This window comes from Eulemur rufifrons, chromosome 15 (genome assembly GCF_041146395.1).
Source record: "Eulemur rufifrons isolate Redbay chromosome 15, OSU_ERuf_1, whole genome shotgun sequence".
Lineage (NCBI taxonomy): Eukaryota > Metazoa > Chordata > Mammalia > Primates > Lemuridae > Eulemur > Eulemur rufifrons.
Window position 1 is genome coordinate 70,696,692 of NC_090997.1, and position 23,242 is coordinate 70,719,933.

Genomic DNA, 23,242 nt, shown 5'->3' on the forward strand with positions numbered 1-23,242 from the left:
AATAGTCATTGTGAATTATAAAGTGATTCAACATAAATCAAAATATAACACATTGCCTCATCTCCTTCATTAGGCTTTTGTAAAATGAGAAGTGACTGACCCAGTGAACACTTAAATCAAAGAGAAAGTGGCGGAAGGAAAAGCACCAGGCCCTCCATGTTCAATCAACACAGCAGGTGGCTGCCAAGGAGCAAGGATTAGCCCCCACTGCAGACAAGCTTGGCAGTGGTGACAGACATGCCTTTTTATAGGGTAGTCTACATCTGTGTGTCAACTAACTGTTTGAAATTTGGAAGGCCAGGGGAGAAGCCTTCAGAGTAGAAGGTATCTCTTGGAGAAGCAGAACTTTGAAAACAAGTGTTACAGGAGTAGCTTTTCACTTGAAAATCTAGTGAAGATGTTTATTTCTATCTCAGATCACTGCTCTCCATCCTCACTACCTTGGTGTCATAGTATGGAAGGCTTTTTCTAGCAGGGCTTACTGAATCCAGTTTGGGAACTCCTGATAAAGCCACTAACTATCTTCTGCTATTCTTGGCAGTCAGGAGAGCTACACAATCTCACCGAAGTCAGTGGCCACTGTGGCAGTCATTAATGCTGTTCACCATCCCCTCTTCAACTCTTTGAGTTATAGTGGCCACGTGGCTTGCTCTGGCCAATAAAACGTAAGCTGAAGTAACATGTCTTTCAGATTAATGCATTAAAAGCCAGTGTGTGATTTGCGAGGTTCTCCTTTATTGTTCCTCCCATCTCCCCCCATGACAACTGGAAATGACCCAGATGGCAGCGGCTCCGTCAGGCTGGGCTCTAGAGGGAAGAGGGGAAGAGGATGAGAAGCAGACTTGTGGCAGATCATATTGTCTTAGTCCACTGGGATTCTGAGGTTGTTGCTGCATCATAACCTAGGTCTATTCTCACTGATGGGAATTTGCACTGATGTGAGGAACTGTGCTAAACTATTAATAAAAAAGATAAAAAATATTTCCTTAAGAAACAAGTCAATTTTCTGACTTTCCCTTTCCTTTAGGTGTCAAGCACTCACTTGGCAATCAGATAAAAGGCTAATTCAGTTTCTACCATTTATACATGAGTATGAATAAGTTTTAGAGTTAGAATTACTAGTGAAATGTAGAAATGCTCTCATGAATTGCTGAGATAAAATTCTACCAGCCAACTTCTATGCTTTCAAAAACAATTATTAGCACAGGATAGAGGTTTATACAGAGGGAGATACATATAACAAACCTGAGTTAAGGAGTGGGTATGATTTCTGTAATTCACTCTAGGACAAGAAAAGGTAGTTTCATTTGACTAAAATGGATGCTATTTTTGAATCAATTCTGTATATTCCTACATTCCTTTTAAAGTACAAATTACAAATTAAACTACAAATTAAATTTACCAATCAAAATGGAATATTCAATGTGTGACAGTTGTAACTCATTAACCATGAAAATTTCATTTCAAATATAAGCAAAATTACTGTTCTCTAATGTTTTACTAAATTAAACTTTTAAAAATGAAAATATTAGCTATTTAGCATAACATATTCCTTTCTTTTTATAAAAATTTCAATAGATATCAAGTAGTAAATGAATATTTAGAATATATGTGAGGATCAATCTGAACCTCTAAGAAATCACAGGGCCAAACATATTAGGATAAAATAACACAAAGAAATAATCATCATTTGATAAATGGTTAACATTTTTCCTTTCCAGGAAATTAGCAAAATTGTGTCATTAAATGGTTTAGAAAGTTTTAGCTGAATAGTTTCCTCAAATTATCCCTTTCACATTTACTTTTTATAATTTCCTCTTAGGTTTATAATTTCAGAAAATGCTCTAACAATGTCAATTCTATTTAAAAGGTCTACAATAAATGGTCTGCCATATTTAGTAATGGTTTAATAGTCTCTAGCTCACTGGTTTTCAAAACTCTTTCTTTTTGAGAGAATCAGCATGTAAGGAACAGACAAAGAGGAAGATGTTCTGCTGGGGCTGGGAGGCTAGAGATGGGGAGGGGATGGCGTCATGAGGATTTATATGGGTGTTAAACATCATGCATATTTTCAGTCACCTTACTACATTCTCTCTCTTCCATCCCCTACCCCAAGTCTTCTAGGCCAGTTGCTTATTTATGTTATCAATGTACAGATTTAAAAGTCATTGAAAGAATTTTCTGTTGGGGTTTTAAAAAGTAAAGGTCACAAAAAACCTAATGAAGAGTTTAGTCAATAAACATTTACTAAATGTTTTCTTGTGCCAGGCATACAGTGCTAAGCAAGAAGTTCTAAAAACAGTGGAAAGTTAATTCTTATTTTTGAGTTGTACTAATTCCACTGAGGAAAAGGGAGTAAGGAGGTAAGAGGATTCACAGAACCATAGACAATGAACTGTAATAGAGGCACGTGCAGAGCACGCATGGAAGGGAATGCTTGACTCTCGCTTGAAGGAGGGGAGAAGGGGAGGGCTTTGCACAGGACAACCCGGAAGGGGCTCACAGAGGGGCCATAGCTAAGTTGGGGGAGGTGGGGGGAACACCATTCTAGGTAAAGGGAATGTGGATACAAAATGTACACAGATGTGCTCGATGTATTTTTTTTGGGGAGAAAAGGCCATTCCGGTTAGAGAGGAAGGTGTGTGAGGAGGGTAATGAACAAATCCAGAGAAGGCAGGCTGAGGCCAAGTTCTAAAGGCTTTGTAGGCCAAATCAGAATGACTCAACTTGTAAGGCCATAGGGACGAGTGGAGGTTTGCAAGAAGACTGTGTAGCGTGATGACATCTTTCTTTAGGGCCACCGTGGGGAACTGACCTAAGAGGGGAGATGCTGGAAGTATGAAGGTCAGTTTGGACGGGCATCGCCAAGTCAGTGTTCTGGCCGCTTATTGTTCTGTCTTACCAAAAACCAACCAACCAACCAGAACAGAAACTTTTTTTTCTTACAGGTCTATTCAAGTTTTCCAGTTTGGGTTTATGAGAGTTACAGTTCCTCACTAAAATATAAGCTCCACAAGGCCAGGGATTTGGGGCAATTTTTTATTTTCTCCTCAGGTAGATCTCAAAGCCAAGAGCAGTATCTGATACAGAGTCGGCACTCATCCAAAATCTGTTAAAAGCATGCGTGACTTCTCCCAAATTATGATGGTGTCTTTGGGCACATCTCTCACTGCTTTATCTAAATCACTGCCCAATCTGACCACCACCATTTCAATGTGCTGCCTTGCCCAGGTGGGGACGCTGCACAAACACACACCTGTCAGAGTCTTCCTGCTGAGGGGCCTACTCAACCCCCCTCATCAAATCTGCCCCTCGATAAATGAGTAATATGGTTCTTACTATCAAGGACTTTCTCAGAAGACTGTTTCCTCAAGGATGTTGATGGGATGGAGGGAGACAAAGCTTTGTAAGTAAGGTACAGCTCTTTTCTCATTTTGCACTTTGTTATTTCTATTACATCTCTTTTTTCTTGGTTTTTGTTCTAAATTAATAAAATACAGACTCAGGGAACCATATATTTATTTTTTATTAATATAGACTTTAGAGCTATGTATTTCTCTTAAGTATGATTTTGGCTGCTTTCCACAAAATTTAATGCAATACTTATATTTTAGTTGCCTATTAAGTAGTCTAATTTTAATATTATACATTCATTCCCTAATCTAGCTGTTATTTAAGAAATTATTTTTAAATTTTGATGTGGTTTTACTATTTTAAATATGCACATATTTCTAATGTTATAGTTAATTGGTGGCATGATATATGTATTTTTTTACTAAAATATTCTCATTGTTTATAGTATATGATATTGCAAAGAATACTGCAAAGAATTTAATTACCTATTTTTTTTTAATTTCACTGTGCCACTATTTCAATCTTTTCTTTTAATGGTATTGCATAAATCTGTTATTTTTTTATTGTACAAGTTTAATATATTATATTTTGATCTTAAGAGTATTGTCATCTTTTTTTCATTTCTGTCTTTTTTTTTTTTTTTTTTTTTGCAATTATGCCTTTTGCTGATACCTCTGTTTTCTGGATTTAAATCTACTTTGCTAGTGGTCATAATTAAAATACCTTCCATGTATGTGAGGATAAATCTGAGCCCAAATTTTACAATTTAGGCAGGATTTGGGAAGGTGCTAATGTATTACTGGTGGATCCAAATATATTATTGAATTTTTGTTTATACCATAGTCTATGCTTTATAGAAAATTTAGTACATACACAGGTAATATTATATGTGGGTTATTTTATGTAATTAAATTTTTACTGTTTATAAAAATAGCAAAACAAAATTGCCGTTAATTCTTTTCCCTTCTTTCTCTGGTCTTCAGCAAACCTGAAGATACATTTCCGTCCAAAGCCTCGATGATTTACAAGCTGGCAGAATGCACTGCTACGTGCTCATCTTGTCTGCAACTTTAATATGCCCTCACTGTATTCTCTGTTTTTCTATAGCCCTGTTTGCATGACGCACATTTTCTGTAAGTCATTTTAATTTTTTTGTAAAATGAGGCAGGAGACAGATGGATGGTCTGAGAGATGAGTCATGCTCTAGTGGACTGTGGCAGATACTGAGTTTGAAAGGTAATCACATCAATATATCCTAATTTTCTTGGGAATTTCTAAACACTTTTATGATTATTCACCACTAAACAAATCTACAAAATCCACTTATAACCTTCAAAATACTCTAAATGTCTGACTCCTACTATGAAAAACAAATAGATCTTTCCATCAGTAAACTCACATTCTCAATCCGATCTCTCTCCTTCCCCACCCCTCTTGTTTCTCCTTGATAATCTTAAAATTCAGTAGTATTAACTACTTCTTTTATTTAAGAAGTCTTCCTCAGCAATCTTTTGCACTGGTGTCTGGGGCAGTGGATAACTTTTAGGGGAATTTGGGGAAAAGTCTTTTTGCTGCCTTCAAAGTAAAAGGTTGTCTTGGCAGAGTAAACTGATCTAATGGAAGCATGTTATATGTGTCTCCCCATTTTAGATCAGATATCTCCCCTACCTTTTTTCATTGAAAGCTAGTTCTTCAATCATTCTGGTTTCCAGGAGTTGGCTATTGTTTTTCTAGTTCACAAACTTATTAATAAAATGTAGTCACTGAATGTTCCTCTTGAGGATTAAATACTGTTAGTTCTAAATGTGGTCTCTTAATTTATAGAATAAAGTAGGTTTTCAAATCAGGTACAGTTTTTTCAGGTATCTTATTAAACTATCAGTTTCCATATGGCTTGTCTATTTCCCCTGCCACCCTTTTTTTCACCATAATGGACTAAGTCTTGTTTTTGACTTCCAAACATCTATTCTCCCCACTCTTCTAACAGGGCCTCAATTTCCTGTTCAGGAATTATCTATACTTTCTTATAATCGGTCTTCACAGAATACTGAATTCACTAAATACTGAACCCCGCAGAAGAGTTCTCCTAGCATGTCCTTCTTTTTCATTCCCCAAGACCCCCAAGAGGCTGCATGTAACTGAAACTCTGCCAATTAGCCTCTTTCTCCAGGGACCTTATATGTTGAGTAGAGTAAGACAAAAGTAGAAGAAATAGTCCATTCCATGTTTACTAATTCTAGGATATCTCAGGGTGACAGTCAAGCTAGAGATCCTCTATGACAACCTGAGACCTTTTGTTCCAAGTTGTTTTTCAGCCTTCTCTTTGTTTCTGTGGCATCTCTATGTTCTACTGAATTCACTTTCTGCTCAATATAGCTATTAGTATCTGTTGTAAAACAAATAATATTACATGGTATATTCATATACATGCTTTTCTACATGAATCATCTTCTCTTGCAATGTCTTATTTTACTTATATCTGTTTTGTACTTGTCAACTTTTAATATCATTTTTGCTTTGATTACTCTTATTCCCTTTCCCAAAACTTGTTCTGGGAAACAATATTCTAACTTGCTGTTAGCAGATGTTACATTAAAAAAAAAAGAAAGGGGTTATAATTAAGTGTGGAAAACACAAGAATAAATAAAATTAAATTAGCTTCTTTTTCTGAACATTGTGGATTTCTAAGAAAGAATATAGGATGTAGCTTTTTCCAAACTTATTTTTAGTGTGTATACAGAAACACATTTATCATGCCATATAGAAAGAAACTATTGGTCTTTAGGACATATTTTGAATAATGGTATTCTAGATGCTACTATTAATATATTTACTGTCTCCAGTGAGGACTTTAGTACCCTTTGAACTTATAACAGAGTAATGCTGTTTTTAAATTTATTTTTAATAGTGATCATTCCTATTTAGTATTCATCTTATCTCCATTCTGTTTATAATTATTGTGGTTGTTTGAGTTTCTTATATAATCTTTAATGACATTGAGGCTTTATTTATTTTTTATTGCACTACAAAATATTTTAACTGAGTTGGAGTATTTTACGTTTTTGAATATGTGCCTGTAATCAAAGTTTACTACCTATGTTTCATCTTTCTATTGTGGCATTGTTGATTATTGTTCAGTATTTCTAACTGTAACTTTCCTGAGGCATGTATTAGAAATCAATGGTATTTCCTTTCCTGCTTTTGCAATATAAATTTAAGAATTTTGAGCTTATGTTAATGTGGGCCTATATACTTCTGATATTGTTTTCTTCTTAAAATACTCCTGAGCCTCACTGATGAAATTGGAATGTTAAATTATGATGGTTTAGTAGTCCCTCTATGCAATAATTTAGGAAGATGAATTGTTTTAGACACCTTCCTAAATTCTTTGATCTGCATGAAAGTGTGTGGTATAAAACTTTATCAATGATCTGAAACCATTATTCATAATCTGAAATTATTCATAATTTGGCCATGTTGGTGTTCTTTCTATTAAATGAATACTTACTTTTTTCATTTTAATATAAATACAAATAGCTCAAGGACAAACCTGGGGTAAAATAATTTTTCTAGATCACATTCCTAATGGCCAATTCCCCTGAAGGCATTCATCAAATGAAAAGCAATTGTCAGTGACGAAGTAACTGGGAGAAATAAGCAAGAGATAATGTTAAAACTTAATATCTAGTACTAATCACTTCTCACCTGGCAATACCACTTCAGCAAATAAATATTTATTGACTGATTATAGCTATATTATTCAAAGGAATACTGGAAACAACCTAACTCTCCAACATTTAGGGAACTATCAAGAATAAAATATGCTAAGCAGATGAATCTTCATAAGTAAAATTAAAATATATTCTATAGAAACACAGAAAAGCAAATAAAAAAGAAAAATACCTTATAGAAATTTTTATCATAAAAATTAAAATATAGAAAATGCAGTAGAAATAACATTTGTATAGTGATGAGGACAAAGCAAAAATACTAAAAGAATAGTTATTTGCAATGGAGGTGTTTTCTGTTGTCATTTGTTTATTAAAATTATTTAAATATAGAAGTAAAAATTATCCTTATAAAGTCTCAGGCAAATTTTTTTATCTATAGGCAAACTATAATATGTGTGGGTATTATAAGTACATAAATACATATATCATTCAGTATATATATAAACACATATATACATGCAAACTTAAAGTATTGTTATGAATGAAAAAGTATCCTAATTAAACATAATGCATATTTAGAAGAAATACATTGTTTCTCTTTGTATACTCTATTATCCTAATTGAGCCCAGACACAGAAGGATGCAGTCCTTATTTCTTCCAAATTGTCTCACTTCCACATAAATTATGGAGAAGTTATTAATAAAACCAAGGTCATCCTAGTTTGCCATGTCAAAAGCAATGAGAACATCCAAGCATTGCATACTCGAGGACAAGTATTCTAAAAGCAGAAACCTGTTAACTAAAATAACTCCAGTTAATTTTAAGCCTGACATTTAAAAAATATAGGTTTTTTTGGCTTAATGCTTAGTACACCCTAAACTGAATTGAACAAATGAAGTTATTTGGGACTAGAAAAACTGAAAAAAGGAAAGAAGAGGCATTATCCTGGCTGAGAAGGGAGCAGAGTCCATAAGAAAGATCAAATTTAATACATAAAATAGGACAGATAGAGAGGAATATAGAAGCCATCTACATATTTTGAAAAGGTCTATGGTGGAATAAAATCTAAAGAGAGAGGAAAAAATGTAAGATTGTGCAGGCTGTTTTGTTTTGGTTAGGAAAGTACTTGGGAGGCAGGAACAAAGTCAAGCAGTTTTTCTCATTAAACATTTATTGCTCTGCTTGAATCTGTTTGAAGGAGCATAGAGATACATGAAATACTACACTGGGTAAGATCCACTCTTCCCCCAGCCAGGATGCTGAGGCTAACGCAAATCTGATTGACACACAGTTGAAATATGTGACTGTTTTTCCATAATGTGAGCTTTTAACGCTGTCAACATTAAAGGTGAGGCTCATTCCAACAGCTCTTAGTGGACACTTCCTTATTCATAAAGTTGTCCAAAACCTTTCAAGAAAATAGCATCAGTGCCCTTTATGAGGATGATACAAAAATCCTTTCTTAATCTATCAATAAAAGACAGCTAAATTAAAAACTACTGCTTTGCTCCATGCAGCAGATAATTAATTAAGCTTTGACCCAGGAGGAGCTCCAAAGCACTTTACAGAGGGACACTGGCCCACAGGACTGTTCACTGAGTAGCTGAGTGTCTCATTCACCTCAATTTCATAAATACTATATTGTTTATATCTTACTTGTCATGGTTTCTTCATTTTTAAAAGTTTTTATTAAGCTAACATTAAAATCATTTTTAAAGAAAAAAATTCATCCACGGGCCTGCCACTACACTAAACCTCTTTAATTTGTCCACAGACATATATAATTTGTAATCGCAATCACATCATATATAACATAATGGAGCCAGGCTTTTTAAAAAGGCCTTACTTAACATTCCCTGACAATATGTTCTGCCAAACTTTCCCAGCTTGCTCATTTAATTAGTACATATTATAAAAAATTCAGTGGAAGCTACAGCTCCATCAAAATATGAAAATTTAATGGATTCCTCCTAAATATATACCACAAATGGCATATTTTATAAAAAAATGTAATTTAAGACACTTTATAATTCACATTGATATACCACTTTTCATCTTACCTCTTCTCCAGACAGATAGTAGGCTGAGAGCAGTCCACCAACAAAGCGTATATTCACTTCAAAAACAGAAATTTCAGCATTCTACGGAAACAAAATAAAGGAAGTTCTAATATAATGATAGTACACAATTCAGAAAACTATTGTTGTGGTAAACTATACAAAATACTTAAATTTTGTTTAAATTTTATATGCTTGCTCAGAAAGATTTAAATACAAGGGGTAAAAGTTTTCCCTTTTAATATCAAAACTTCACTATGTACGCCATAAATATATACAACTATTATATGTCCATTTAAAAAAAGAAGAAAAATATACTTACATAGATAATATTTATAAACATTATAAACATATTTATGAAATACAGTTCTTTCTCTCTATTCAATAGCCGATACAAAACTATGTGTGCTCTATTTGTGCAAATGCCACAGGGTCAGAGCATTTTTTTTTCCTTATGCTGCCATTCTCCTTCATTTTGTTCATTTGCCTGCTTTTTCTTCCTGAAAGGCCATTCGGACTATACTTTGGCTGGTAGTTCAGCATTAGTCTACCAGTCTTTTCATACCATGTTAAAGTAGTGCAGAGAGAATGCAAATAGGGTTTAAAGTCAGGGGATTTGGGTTCTAGTGCTGGTTCCCAAATTTTTGCCTGTGGCTTGGGATAATCACATGTCAGTGAGAAGTGCATACTATAATGTCTTTGCATAAAGGACATAATAATAATAACAATATATGTTATACTTTGCTGAAACTTGCTTTTATTATTATTTGTAGCATGCCAGGTGCTGTGCTAATGTGTTTACATAGACTGTCTTTTCATTCTCACACTGATCTTATGAAGTAATTACTATTCTTATGTCCATTTTACAGATGGAAAAACTGAGACTTAGAATGGTTAATGTAACTTTTGCAAGGTCAGACAACTAATAAGTGGTAGAATCAGGATTTGAACTTGAGTACTCTGATTCCGGGTCTAGGGATCTGCTATTCTGACTTTTGTATAATACCTCACATCATAATGCCACCAAGTCTCTTTATTAATAGTCCTGTAATAGTGGAACATACTTAGTAATTAATGCCAATATTTTTATAATATTTGACTATTAAATGGATCTGTCTTGCATTGTTACTAGATAATTCAGCACAGCTAACCTAAGATTGTAGGTTTTAAGTACGTTTCAAGCATTAGCCTCTTTTCATGTTCATTGGGCCTACTCAGTAATTGTTCACTTTTGGCTACCATCAAACCGTTGACTAACAATCATGGGGGCTAACAGCAAACTACAATATATAGAGTCAGTATCTGGAAAATGAACTTAGTCACAATCATCTGAGGTGTTACTTCCTTTAACAAACACTTATTAGGCAACTACTATGTGCCAGACCCTGTCCTAGGTGAAAGGAACATAACAATAAAGACTGATAAGGTCCTCAGATTCACCGAGTCTACATTTTTGTGGGAGATAGTATTTCCAGAAAAAAGGCGGATATATATTCATTTTATTCTCACATGCTCTCTCTAAAAAGGTATAAAGATCTAACAAAGTTAAGTAATTGCTTAAGCTAAAATAAAAGAAAGCTAAAAAATAAAAAAAATTTCCAGTAAAAGGAAGATTATGAAAACAAGTAAGGAGAGAGAATTACTAAGTCAAAGTTAGGAAAAAGCATCACGAAATAAGACATTGGTGAGTTTAATTGTATATCATAATTTGTAACATGCACCCAATATAATTTGATTAAAAGCACTTTATATAGGTGTAATTTATCTTTGAGTTGTATTACTGTGAATGAGTATCATCTAAATATTGGTAAAAACTTTAATAGTCTACAAAATTACTGGTAAGGAAAAGGGAAGAAAATCCATTAATTTAGTTTGGTTCACACAACTATAGTTCTTATGTCTAAGAATGCCTAATAATAAAATGTAATGAATTTAAACCCTCAAATCATATTCCTCTCAATTTATACTTGTGTTTTTCAGTTTTTCAACCTGAGAATCTCCCACATTTCTGTCTACTGAAGTCTGTTAACACGATTTTATATTCTTACTCAGCTTTGGGTTCATTACATATGCATTCTCTCTTTCTCCTATGAAAATTTTGGATAATCAGGACCTTCATGTAGACATCTGATAAAAATATTGCAAGCTAGAGGACTGAGTCATGTCAAACACCACGAGAAATATATCTTCAGCTAGACATCAATCACCTACTGGGTGCAGTTATTCAACCAGCTATTGATCCAGCTATGTATCCTACAACCTAAACTCTATCTCGTTCTGTCTGTAAGATACTGAGAGATGATCCTGCATGGTGTTATACTCAAGGTCAGCTACTATGACTTTGGATTTCACGGATCTAATAGTCTAGTGAGCCTGTCCAAGAAGCAAATCTGGCTTGTTAATGACTTTGTGCAGGTTTCCAGTGATTGCTGTGTCCTTGTCTTCAAAAATCTTGCTCAGGAACATCATGACACACCATCATCAGTTCTCAACAGTCAACACTTTCTGTCTGAAAACTAGAACTACATTTGAATTTCCAACATATAATTCTTTCTCCCTCCTTTTTTTCCAAAGTTAAATTTAAATTATTTAGAAACCTTAATTTGAGAGCTCTTTCAATATTCTAGGTTATATTATGCTTTAGGCCAGAAGACTGAAATTGAGACACGTTAGGTGATCACTCTTTATGGATCTTGAAATGAAAAGGCCTAAGAAGATAAAAATTCTCCCACCATACCAAATTGTTTGGCTATATTGGGACAGAGAGTGAGAAGGCCTAGGGTGAGAAGGACCTGGAATTGAAGGCAGGTTCAGGAGCTGCCTGAGTGTGAAATCCCAGTAACTCACTTATTCTCTGAGTCTTGGTTTTACCATTTGTAAAAAGGGACAATGCACTCCTTACAAGGTACTATGAATCCATGTACATAAAGCACTGTGCACAGTATCTGGCCCACGTAAGGCACTCAATAGACAGTGTTGCCACTAGCATTGTGCAGCAGCTCAGCCTAAAGAAACTAAGACCCACCTTCCCAGTGTTACTGGAAAATCAGAGACTCTAGAATCATAATATTTATCTTCTCTGACCCTTATGGGGGTCGTATTTCTCAATGGCTAAAAATTCTCTTTTGAAATATGGTACCCTGACCAACTTCCTTTTAGGCTTTACATGACGGCAAGATTTTCAAAAGTGAATTTCTACAGTCTAAGGGTTTTAGGCCATTTTTATAAACTTCTGATTCCAATTTCCACTAAAATAATCATATTAAATTTAAATGAATACATTCATCCTATTAATATTCATGCAGTATCTTTTAAGATATTCTAAAAGTTTCCCACTGACTTACCCTAATGACGAAATTGGGGCAGGGATAAGACCGTATGTAGACGGAGCACCCTATAACACTAAAATCTTGTGACATTTATCCTATCAATTAATGTGAATTTTGTAGTCTTCTTCATCTGTGTTTGTTATAAAATAAAATTAACTTCCCCCTTAAATCTTTAAGTAAGACAGCATTCCAGGAATATACCCCAGGTATTGAGTGGCTTCTAACACACAGTTTTATATGAGTGCCAGTTTAAGAAGTAGATCCAGACTTGGCTTTAAATTAAACACACCTATTAGCTAACGTCATACTTGATGAGCAAGTGGAGGTTGAAAATTTTGGGCTAACGACCCACCCCCATAAAAATCTGGATTCGTGAAACTGTTTTTCATTTTGATTTTCTTCTAGCAAAGGCCATTGAATCAAAGAACATATTAATACTTAACCAGATTCATCTATAAATTTAATGAAATATATGGAATGCCTAAATTTATACCTAAAATCAAGAGGTGAGTATTACAAATCATGGAAAAATTAGGCCTCAGTACTAATCTCTACTATTATCTTAGGCCTCTTAGACTGATAATTTCCACCTCAAAGTTTATCCATTGTTCTGTATATTTTTGTTCCCTCATTTACTATACATATATATATATATATATATATATATAAAATCATGAGATAAAGTGATAAAGATTGCTAAAATGGAAAAAAAGAGTCTAATTTATAAAGGATTTTGTATGCCCTGCTCACCAATCCTAACATTATCCTACATCTTTTCTGCTGGGAAAGGCTTCCTCCAAATCAATATACCATGAGCTCATGGACATGAAGAGTCTAACCCTATCTGAGCAATATAGAGAATATACTCCAAAATCTGTTTCAAAATGAGTGCCTGGAAGACCAACTTCCTCCCACTAGACAAGAGGACATTTTAAACAACTCTGAAATTTATTAGATTATATTTTTATAAGCAACTTATTTGCCAAAATTATCTATAAAAAGATCTCAGTAAGTGATTCAGCTAGTTTTCTTTTGTTTGAGGAGCTACATGGAGATGCAAGCATCCCCTGAGGAGTAAGTTGTTTCTTTGGACCTTCAAGCCTTATAATGGTTATTTAGAATTAGACTTGTACCGAATTCTCCTTAATTGTTATCTTATGATTCCACCCAGCATGACAGATCTGATTGGTTGCCTTGAATTGAAAAAGATTTTTTTGGAAATGAACATTTCAGAAATATTTAAATTCTATTCTGAGTGTTTGATTTTCAGGGTGAACTCAAAGCACAATAGTTTTTTGTTGTTGTTTTTTAAAAGGACACTCCTTTGCTAGCTATTCCTCCAAACTCCCTGCAGCTTTCTACTTAGTGAACTATAAGCCTGGTGTTCTCAGGCTATTATGCCTAAGAAACAAGCAAGCTTTAATAACAACTGCCTCACTACCTACCAATGCAATAATTGCATTTAATAACAACCATCCCATTACAATCCAATGTAGTAACTATGTTTACTAGCAACTGCTCCATTACTAACATGATAACTATGCTTTACTAAAAAACATGTTGGAAACAACATGAGACTTTTCAAAGCCATTGATTAAAGACAGGTAACTTATAAGAGTTGCCTATGTTTAGGCTTAACATATACCTTTATTTATAAATGGTTCCTCGAAGTGTGTGCTGTATTAACACTTTGAAGGTTAAGAGTAAGTATAAAGCTCCTTTTAACAGGTTGAACTGCAATGTTTCAGAGTGTAACTTGGTTTGTAACAGTGTGTCCTAGCAGCTTTTGTTTTCATATTTAAGTAACAAATCTCTTAAAATTGTTAACAAAATACAAGTTCTGTAGGCCACCAAGATAGGCAAATAACTATCTATTCTATGTTGATAGGTTGGTTTTACCATGCAGGCACAAGAAAGGGTCTCAAGTAGCAGCCCTAGTTACCATCAGAGAGAACAACTCAGTATTCTCTTATAGCCAAAACCCAATTCATCACTCTTGGCAGGTACACCACCTTAGCATTCAGACGGAAAATACCGAATAACTCCATTTAACAGGATAATTACCTTTGTTATCTGTACCCATCAGGATGCAATGCTACTCTAGAATAAACCTTTTTCAGCAGTAATACTAAGGCAAAAATCACTTCTTTCATGCTCTATGGCATGTAACTGTGGACCTTAGCTAAGTACTCAATCATGCATTTGAGAAGATCCAAAGCTGCTTCTTGAAGTCAACTTATATCCCTCCAACAGAGAACTCCATAGTTTATTGTCTTGAAAAGTAGGATGGCATTCCAATTGGATAAACAGTCTGGATCTTTAAATTAAAAAAAAAAAGTCACTTTTGCCACCAGTCCTCACATTATGCAAAATATAGGGCATTCTTTTACAATGAAAGGCACAATCCAGGTGTCTGCCAAACACCACAGTTTGAGTGTGTTGCTAGTTAGTGTGTGAAGCAAGCTAATCACCTAAACTTTGTCATTCTCAAAGCTCTGCCTCTCATATTGAGATATCACTTTATCTCAGTGTAGAAAAGTACTTTTTAAGGATAATTTTAATACAGCTTTTGCTTTTACAAAGGTTTTAAAAACTGTTATCTGGAGAAAAGTTCTACATATTTTAAAAATTCATTACTGAAGATAGTTTTCTATGTTTCTCATATAAGGATCTAGGTAAGCAATATATTTTTAAAGTGCTAGTAAAGAATGCAGCAGAATTTAGAAATACCCAAATAGGTAACCCTTGATCATTTGTCCTTATGTTAATGATCCTCCTGTATCAGGGGCCACTACGAATCTGTTCTGGTAATGTTAGGTAACACAGAACAAGATTGCCAAATCCAACAGAAGTAGGTTAGGTAAAAACAGGTAGATCAACTGCACTTGAACTCCAGATCATTTCTAACTATATACAAGTATGACACAATACAGCTACCCTCACACCCTGTCAGCTCGTCTTCCACCTTAGTATAGCACAGTCTGTTGGGAAGTAGGACAAGACAGGTTAACTTCTCATTCATTTAATAAACATTTACTGAATATCTATTGAATGACACACTCCAATGAGTACTGTGATATTAAGATTACATGCCTAACCTTGGAGGACTCAAATTCTGTTGCTGCCTGTATATTTCTCAAGTCTTTTCATTTCCTCTCCAATTAAAAAAAGGGGGTCATTGAGTCAGGCAGATCTTGTTGAAATCACTGCTCTCATTTGCTGCATACTTTTGGTTAGATTAATTTACCACCTCTTCATCTACAAAAGTAGGGAAAATACCACTTACCCTGTATGGTTGTCACAAAGATTAAATGAGATAACCTATGAAAAAAAACCATGGATCATAATACCTGGTATATATCAGTTACTAATTAAATGGTAGTTTCTGCTTTCTTTTCTTCCTTCCTAAGACAGCCCAGCTCTAGCGAGGGTACTCTGAATACTTTCCTGCTAGACTAGAAGTTCCATAAGGGTAAGTACCTAATCTTTAGAAGGTACTTAGTAAATAAATAACACATGAGTGAATGAACAATGAATAACCAAGAATCAGTTTTAGATTCTTTGTCCTTGGAACACTTTGAATTAAAATCGGAAAACTTGTCACAAAGAGTATCCTTGGGGTTTTCTGCCAATAACTATGTACCTCTACAGATACGTGAACTGAACACAAGCTCCACCTACGAAGCTCTTGCTCCCACCCCCCAGAACATATTATCCCACTGATTTATTTTAAGCCTGTTAGTAAAGCCATTTGAACTTTGTGCTACCAAGTATGCAAAATGAATCAACTTGCTAATGCCCTAATGAAACGAAAATGAGTTTTAGTTAATTACAGTATAAACCAATGAAAAGCATTTACTTTATCTTTTAAGTGATATAAATTGAATATTTTACATATTAATAAATTTATTCTTGGCTGTAAAATTTGCTTATACTTAAGAGCATCATAGATAAGCCAACTCTCAACAATATTGTTTCTGCTTCAGTTTCATTTTTATTTTTCCTTTGCAATAAATTTGGATGCATTAACTTTTTTTTTTTACAAGATCCTCACACTGTCAATTAGAATACTTTATCATGAAAAAGTGTTCATTTAAATTCAAGTAATAATGTATATAAACAGGAATGCTACATGTTATCCATGAAAATAATTTTTCTCTATTTTTGCTAAGGCTTTTTCAATTTCTTCTTCCTTCATGTAAATGGGAAAATTTTCTTAATGGTTTTTGAAGGAAAATCCTGTAATTTTTGAAATTATCACTTGAATTCCTAGGTAGAATGAGTGAGTATAAATTATCATACGTGATATATTAAAATCAACTAGAAAACAGTAAGAACTTTATAATGCAATGATTAGAGGAGTAAACCAATATATCTTTCCTGAATTTATATGCTACTATTTTTAATGTGGGGAGCACTGTCATTGGATATTACTGATAACATGTTTTTTAAAAGGAAAGCATAGTAATACCGAAAAAGAGAACTGCAACCCGTATTTCTCAAGACCTCACACATGAGAATAGTAAACAGACATTTGAGACCTGTGGCTGCAATTTTTAGTATATGTTGAAATTTTCATGGGTACGTAATAGTTGTACAAATTTTAAAGTATATTTTTAAAGTATATTTTGAAAAATATAATCCAGGACTGTCATTAACAGTCTTAAAATGTATCTACACAAAAGTCTGCACATTAATTGAGTGAAATCTTATTAAAAAACAAAGATTTTAAATTTTAAATAAAAAAGCTTTAAAGTTCAGTATCTTAGCAATTACTTAGTGGTAGTTCAATCTCTTTACCTTACACGTAAGGAAGCCCAGGAAATTATTCTTCCCTTCTACATACTCTGATATTCCCTTTTAGATTCATTCTGCTTTTTCACAGGTTCCATGGCCCACAGAACACATTCATGTCACCTGGTGGTAGTCTGAGGACTGCCAGCTGCTCTCTGTTACAGTAACATCTTGTCTTGTTACCTTGAGAGGCCTTTGTACTTAGTCCATTTAAATAAAACTGCTCCTCATCCTCCACCCACTGCCATCCACAGCCCCAGCCCCAAGTCCAGAGCTCCTTGGACTACCACTGGTCAACAAAGGAAAGAATTGCTGCAATATATGAGACTAACCCAAGGATCAACAAGGAACCTGGACACTATTCCTAAGGCAGGTGTTATTAAAACTCACTTTCCTGTCTTCCATCATTGGATTTTGGAGAAGTCTAATTATCAGAGAGGGAGGGAGGGGTCAATCAATCTTAGGAGTAGCTGAAGATAAGCTTGTAAGTCTTTGAAGGTAGGCAGCTGAATTTATTTGTAATAACAAGACACGACAAAAGTATTATTAAGAGAACCAACCTCCAAAAAGAAACAATTTTTTCCCATTACTTTAATTTTTCTTATTTAATTCTATCAGTAATATCCTATCTCCATAACCCTGAGCAAATCACTAGCTCCTTGCATCTGTTTTCCCATGTTTAAAATAAAAGGGCTTAACACATTGATCTCTAAGGTTCCTTTATATTGGAATATTGTCTCCTTTATATTTTAGATTTAATTATCAGGCAAATTAAACATAGACTCATCTGCCTGTCATTAAGGTCTCCCAAATGCAGTACATATCACAATTAATTAGGGGAGTAGGAATAAAATATTAAAACATTTAATTTAGGTATGTTTTAATCCAGAGAGATGGGAAAAAGACTCAGCTTTACCGGTCCTTAATATTCTGACTGACCCTGGTGTCCTCACTTGGTTTCTGGGAGAATGTGAGTGCCACAAAGCAGAGGGTCGGCAAGGACATGCTCTTTCTTTGTCCACTTTCAACACACTGCATGTTACTTGTGCCTGGTTACGGGGATTTACAGATATTATCAAACGCTCACCAGATAGGCTAGAGGCTTACAGGGATTTCTGCAAAGTAATCCCAGATTAAAAATAATACCAATAATGCAAATATAAGTGAATGACCAAAAAATGCCTGGGCCGACATACTTCCTTTTCTTAGAATAAATTCTTTATCAACATCATTACGAAGTAAAACAATGACTATCAAATTAGATTTGATAAGATGTAGTCCTCCCCAATCAAAATTAACAAGAAGTTTTAGAAGTATCCACTATCCTTAATTCTCTTTCCCTCAGCGTACAATGGGTCTTGAGGTATTTGCTAAGAATGACAGCACATATACAAAATTTTAAGAAGTGTGTGTATGTATATATGTTGGGGTGTGTGCATGTATATATATATAGAGAGAGAGAGAGAGAGAGAGGGAGGGAGAGATTGAGAGTGAGAGAAACACTTTTTACTGATAGGAGATAAGATCAACAAAGTTTACTGCCTTATTTTCAGGAAAGTGGATGGTGCTGTGGGATGCACTGTGGCACGGTATAAAAGCATAAGCATTGCAGCCACACAGACCCGTGTTAGAATCAGCTCTGACACACAACTAGCTATACAATCTGAAGTAAGTCTCTGAGACTCTGATTTCTAATCTATAAAGGTATAAAAATAATACTCATAGCATAGGGTTGTTGTGGTTCTTCAACAAGAATACTAGGTACATGTAGGTCTCAATGAATATTCTTTTTTTTTTTTACCCTTAATTTGCCAAAAAATAAAGACATACATTTGTGTAGCAAAGGAGGGCAATTTAAGAATACAGTATAATATCTTTATTATTTAAAGTTACATTATTTGTTTTTGCTAGAGTACATTACAATATAATAATCTCTAATTGAGAATTAAGGACTGAATTAGCAACTTTTATTTAACTCACCACATTAAAATCTAAATTCTCCTCAATCCATGATTTTGCTTCTTGGAATTCATTTTTCATTTCCATAATAAAAAGTGTATCCAGGGCATCTACTATAGTTGCTCCTTTGATGTTACCTGAAAATATCAGAAAAATATTTATTCAGTAAAATATTTTGTATAGATACATTCATGTAAATTGACCATATCTAGGAAAGGAAAAAGGTAATATTGAATTTATTAATAAGAAGTAACACTGAACACAGTCTAAAATTATTTCAGTGAAAGAAAATATAAAATGTATCAAAACCAGACTAAAAATTACTACAGCCTATAGACTGATACACTTATCTTTAAAGTTTCTTCTGTGTTGTAGAAAATAAATCTCTTAGACATGTCTCTTAGAAATGTGATTGCATTCTCTAGCAAGAAAAGAATAGGCCTAAAACAAAGGAGCAATATATATATTGTTAATGTAATTATATCAAAGGACACCTATGCAAAACTCTTAATACAATTCCATCTAAAATTATTTAGTGACAGTCTTAAGAAGCCATTACTCTAAAATGAAATTTTACTCTGTGAAACGCTCACTGATGCTAACACACCCCCAGCCCCCTACCCTGGCCAGTCTTGACTCTATGGTTTATTTTCTCTGAATTCCAATGACGTGGAGACTTCATGTTGCTCTGGCACTCATCACTTTCTCGCTTGCATTAAAATTACTTATGTGCATCTCTCTTCAACTAGAAACTTTCTTAGAACAGAGAAGTCATGTCTTGTTTGTCTCCAAATGCCTCATGGTGCCCTGCACAATTGTGACAATGAGTGGCTGCTAAAAGACTGGGCACTGTACTTTCTATACATAATTAGTCTTCTGGACAATACACAATCAAATCTATAAATATAAATGGAAATTATTTCATTGGTACATGTCTTTCAAATACCAAATTGAGAAATTATCATTAGAAAACAAGTAATAGAATATTAAAATACTTGATTTTCAAAAATATATAAATTAATTCTAAATCTTATCTAATGAGAAGGAGAAAAAACCTGAGGATACTCAGGTTTCAAAAAATATAATTTTTTTTTGAGATAGAACTATGAATTCAGGAGGAAACCGGAGGGAATATTTTAAAGCAGGCATTTTAAAATATGGTATCAGCTTCATATTTTCATTGATATCTTATTTCTAAGTCATTAAGAGCTTTAAGTAAATATTTTTATTTCTTATATTTTAGTTTTACACTGAGTACAACTGGTCAAGCACAAAATATCTCTCTTTAAGGCGCAGTTCTACTTGAAATCTTTTTTACTTCTGAAATCTTCGAATAATAGTTCTAGTTTTCTGTTTAAAGTAGAATTGGGAGGTCATGAATACTTGAGATAATTTTTTATGTTCATTAACACTGTTTTAAGTTGATGAAGTAACCAGTCTTACTCCCCCGGGAAAGAGATGTAAGGTTCAATATAACTGGTAAGAAAAACCATGAGAAGGAAGCAGTCTCTTAGATTCCTAGAGAATTTAATAATTGGGAAAATGCAGATTCTTTCCTTTTTTTTGCTATTATACTACCTTCAATTTTATTTAATACTGGCAGCAGTTCAATAAGGTAAAAGGAAAAGTAGACAAAAGAAACAAAGAAAGACAAAAAGGAAATAAAATTTTAACAGATGACATAATAAGATTGTGTATATAGAAAATAATCTATAGATAACTAATAGATTTATAAACAAATTTAGTAAGGTTGATGAATACAAGATCAATATACACAATCAATTGTGGTGTTCTATACCTGCAAAAAATATTAATAAAAAATAAAATTTTAAAATTGATAGCATTCTTAAGAGCATTAAAAAATTCAAATATCAGAAATAAATCTAATAAAAAAGATATGAAAGATCTATATATAGGAAACTATTAAATATTTTTTGAGAAAAATTAAAGAAGATCTAAAACAAAGAAGTGGTAACCCTGCTACTCCACTCCCTTCATGCTGTTACAGATAATATTTTAGGGATTAGAAAGAAGTCAAGTACAGTAGGAAGGGTACTGGGTAGATCTACGACCCAAAGAATCTATCAAACCCTTCTTTTACTTAGCTTCTTTACTTCTACAGCGGGAATGTTGTTAACACCCACAGTACCAATCACAGAGGGCTGCTATGAGGACGCAATGCAATAAAGTATGCGAGAAAGATAATGGAAGTTCAAATTACTGGCCTAATCCATCCTCACTTTCTCTTCCGTGGTACAAAGAGCAGAAACCTACAACCACAGTTGAGGCACAGTGAAGATCACCACAGCTGGTTGCCTCGGCCAGTTTACCTATAAAGACACAGCTTTTACCTGACAGGAAGCAGGTAGTGCAACCCACCAATGTCCCTGTGCTGGGACTCACTTGAGGAGTTAGAAATCCTGATGCTGTACCCCACACCTATTAACTGAGAATCTTGGGATGTGTGCCCAGGCATCAGTACTTTTTTAAAGTTACTAAGGTCACTCTAACATGCAGCCACTGCTCTATCTGAAGGACACAGTTTGTACAGTTCTTACAGAGAACTCCATCAGGTGTACAAGTTTCCTAGCAACATGGCCTTTAGGGTCACCATGTTACACAGACTTCTCCCCTACCCATAAGCTCAGGCAATTAGAGAGAAGTTACTGTCACTAAGAAAACAAATCACATTCTACTCACCAAACAAACTGCTGGAATGGCCTTCTTTTGATATAGGTTTCAGTTCATTTAATCCCCAGGCATAACCTTTATAATTATTCCAAGCATGTTGCATCATCTGAGGAAAAAAAATGGAAATGGGATTATAATTTGAATTGCGATATTTTTGCTACAAAATAGATCATTATTGAAGAGCTAAAGGTTAAAACATTAAAATTCACTACTTAGTTAAAAGGGTGATGATGGTATAAACTAAAAGATGCACATATACATTACCCTCTTTGTTTACATATGAAAATTTTTCTTTTTTTAGTCCATTTAACCCTATTTAACATCAATATCATTTTCAAGTCAGTTTCCAACAACAGGAATTTAGCTGATCCTAAAACAATAAACCATTCCCACATTTATATAGTTCATTCTCATAACAGATTAAATCTGCAAAGGTGCTATGTTTAAAATTCATATTTTTGCATAAGGTTCTTCCTACTTTGTTGACTTCATCGTATATTGAAAAATATTCAAAGTTATCACTTTAAAAACATTGATGTTTTCTGACTAAGAGTATATGAAAAGGTATTTTTAGATGTCTACAGGAAATAAAAAATGAAACTCTATGATTATGCCTGGAGTTTGAAACATTCCAGTTTAATATAATCAATCTTTAGTTAGATATGTATGTGTGCATATGCATGTAACTGAAGATTGATTCTGCATAATCCCAACTGACAGTCCATGTACCAGCAATATTTTTAAAAGACAAAACTCTCTGCCATAAATTAGTTATATAAACTTTTTTCAATGACTCAAAGAATGTATGTAATTATTTTTGTATATATTTTTTGAAAAATGGCTGGGGACTCTTTAACTGTCTAGAATTTATTCATGTTGCTATTTCTACCCTATTAGCAACAGCAATCAAAATATGGACATAATCTGAAGATGTTCTATTCTGGCTCCATGTTTTAAAATATCTTAAAGAGCATCACATAAAACTATAGCTATTACTCAAGGGCTGTTCATCACTAAAAATCTTCAGTGAGATCAATACAATTTTATTAATAACAAAGTCTATGTCCCTAAACACAACAGTGAGCATCTTTTTTTACCCAATTTCTTTAATCTTCCTATCTTACCACAATTACTATTACTAATAGCTACCAAGAATCTGTCCCATCTGCTGAGTACTCTGCTAAATGCTGTACCATCAGTATTGTACTCAATTCTTGCTACAACTCTATGAAATGTGTTTTATTATCATCGTTAGGTTGATGACGAAACTGAGGCTTGGAAGTTAAAACCACACCTTTACTCAAAGTCATAACACTTCTCTGCAGCCAAGGAGCCAGGGTTCATTTCCGTGTTGGCCTGACCCCAAAGCCCATGGCATTAACCAAC

General features: G+C 34.0%; 1 protein-coding gene across 1 annotated transcript in view; it reads right to left on the bottom strand.

The window, feature by feature from the left end:
* MAN1A1 (mannosidase alpha class 1A member 1) overlaps nucleotides 1-23,242 on the bottom strand; it is a 160,336-nt gene that overhangs the window by 98,012 nt on the left and 39,082 nt on the right. The window contains exons 3-5 of the mRNA XM_069487757.1: nucleotides 21,866-21,962; nucleotides 19,187-19,302; nucleotides 9,087-9,167 (exon numbers count right to left, since the gene is read on the bottom strand). Coding sequence (XP_069343858.1) covers nucleotides 9,087-9,167; nucleotides 19,187-19,302; nucleotides 21,866-21,962 — 294 coding nt within the window. The remainder of the gene's footprint in view (nucleotides 1-9,086; nucleotides 9,168-19,186; nucleotides 19,303-21,865; nucleotides 21,963-23,242) is intronic.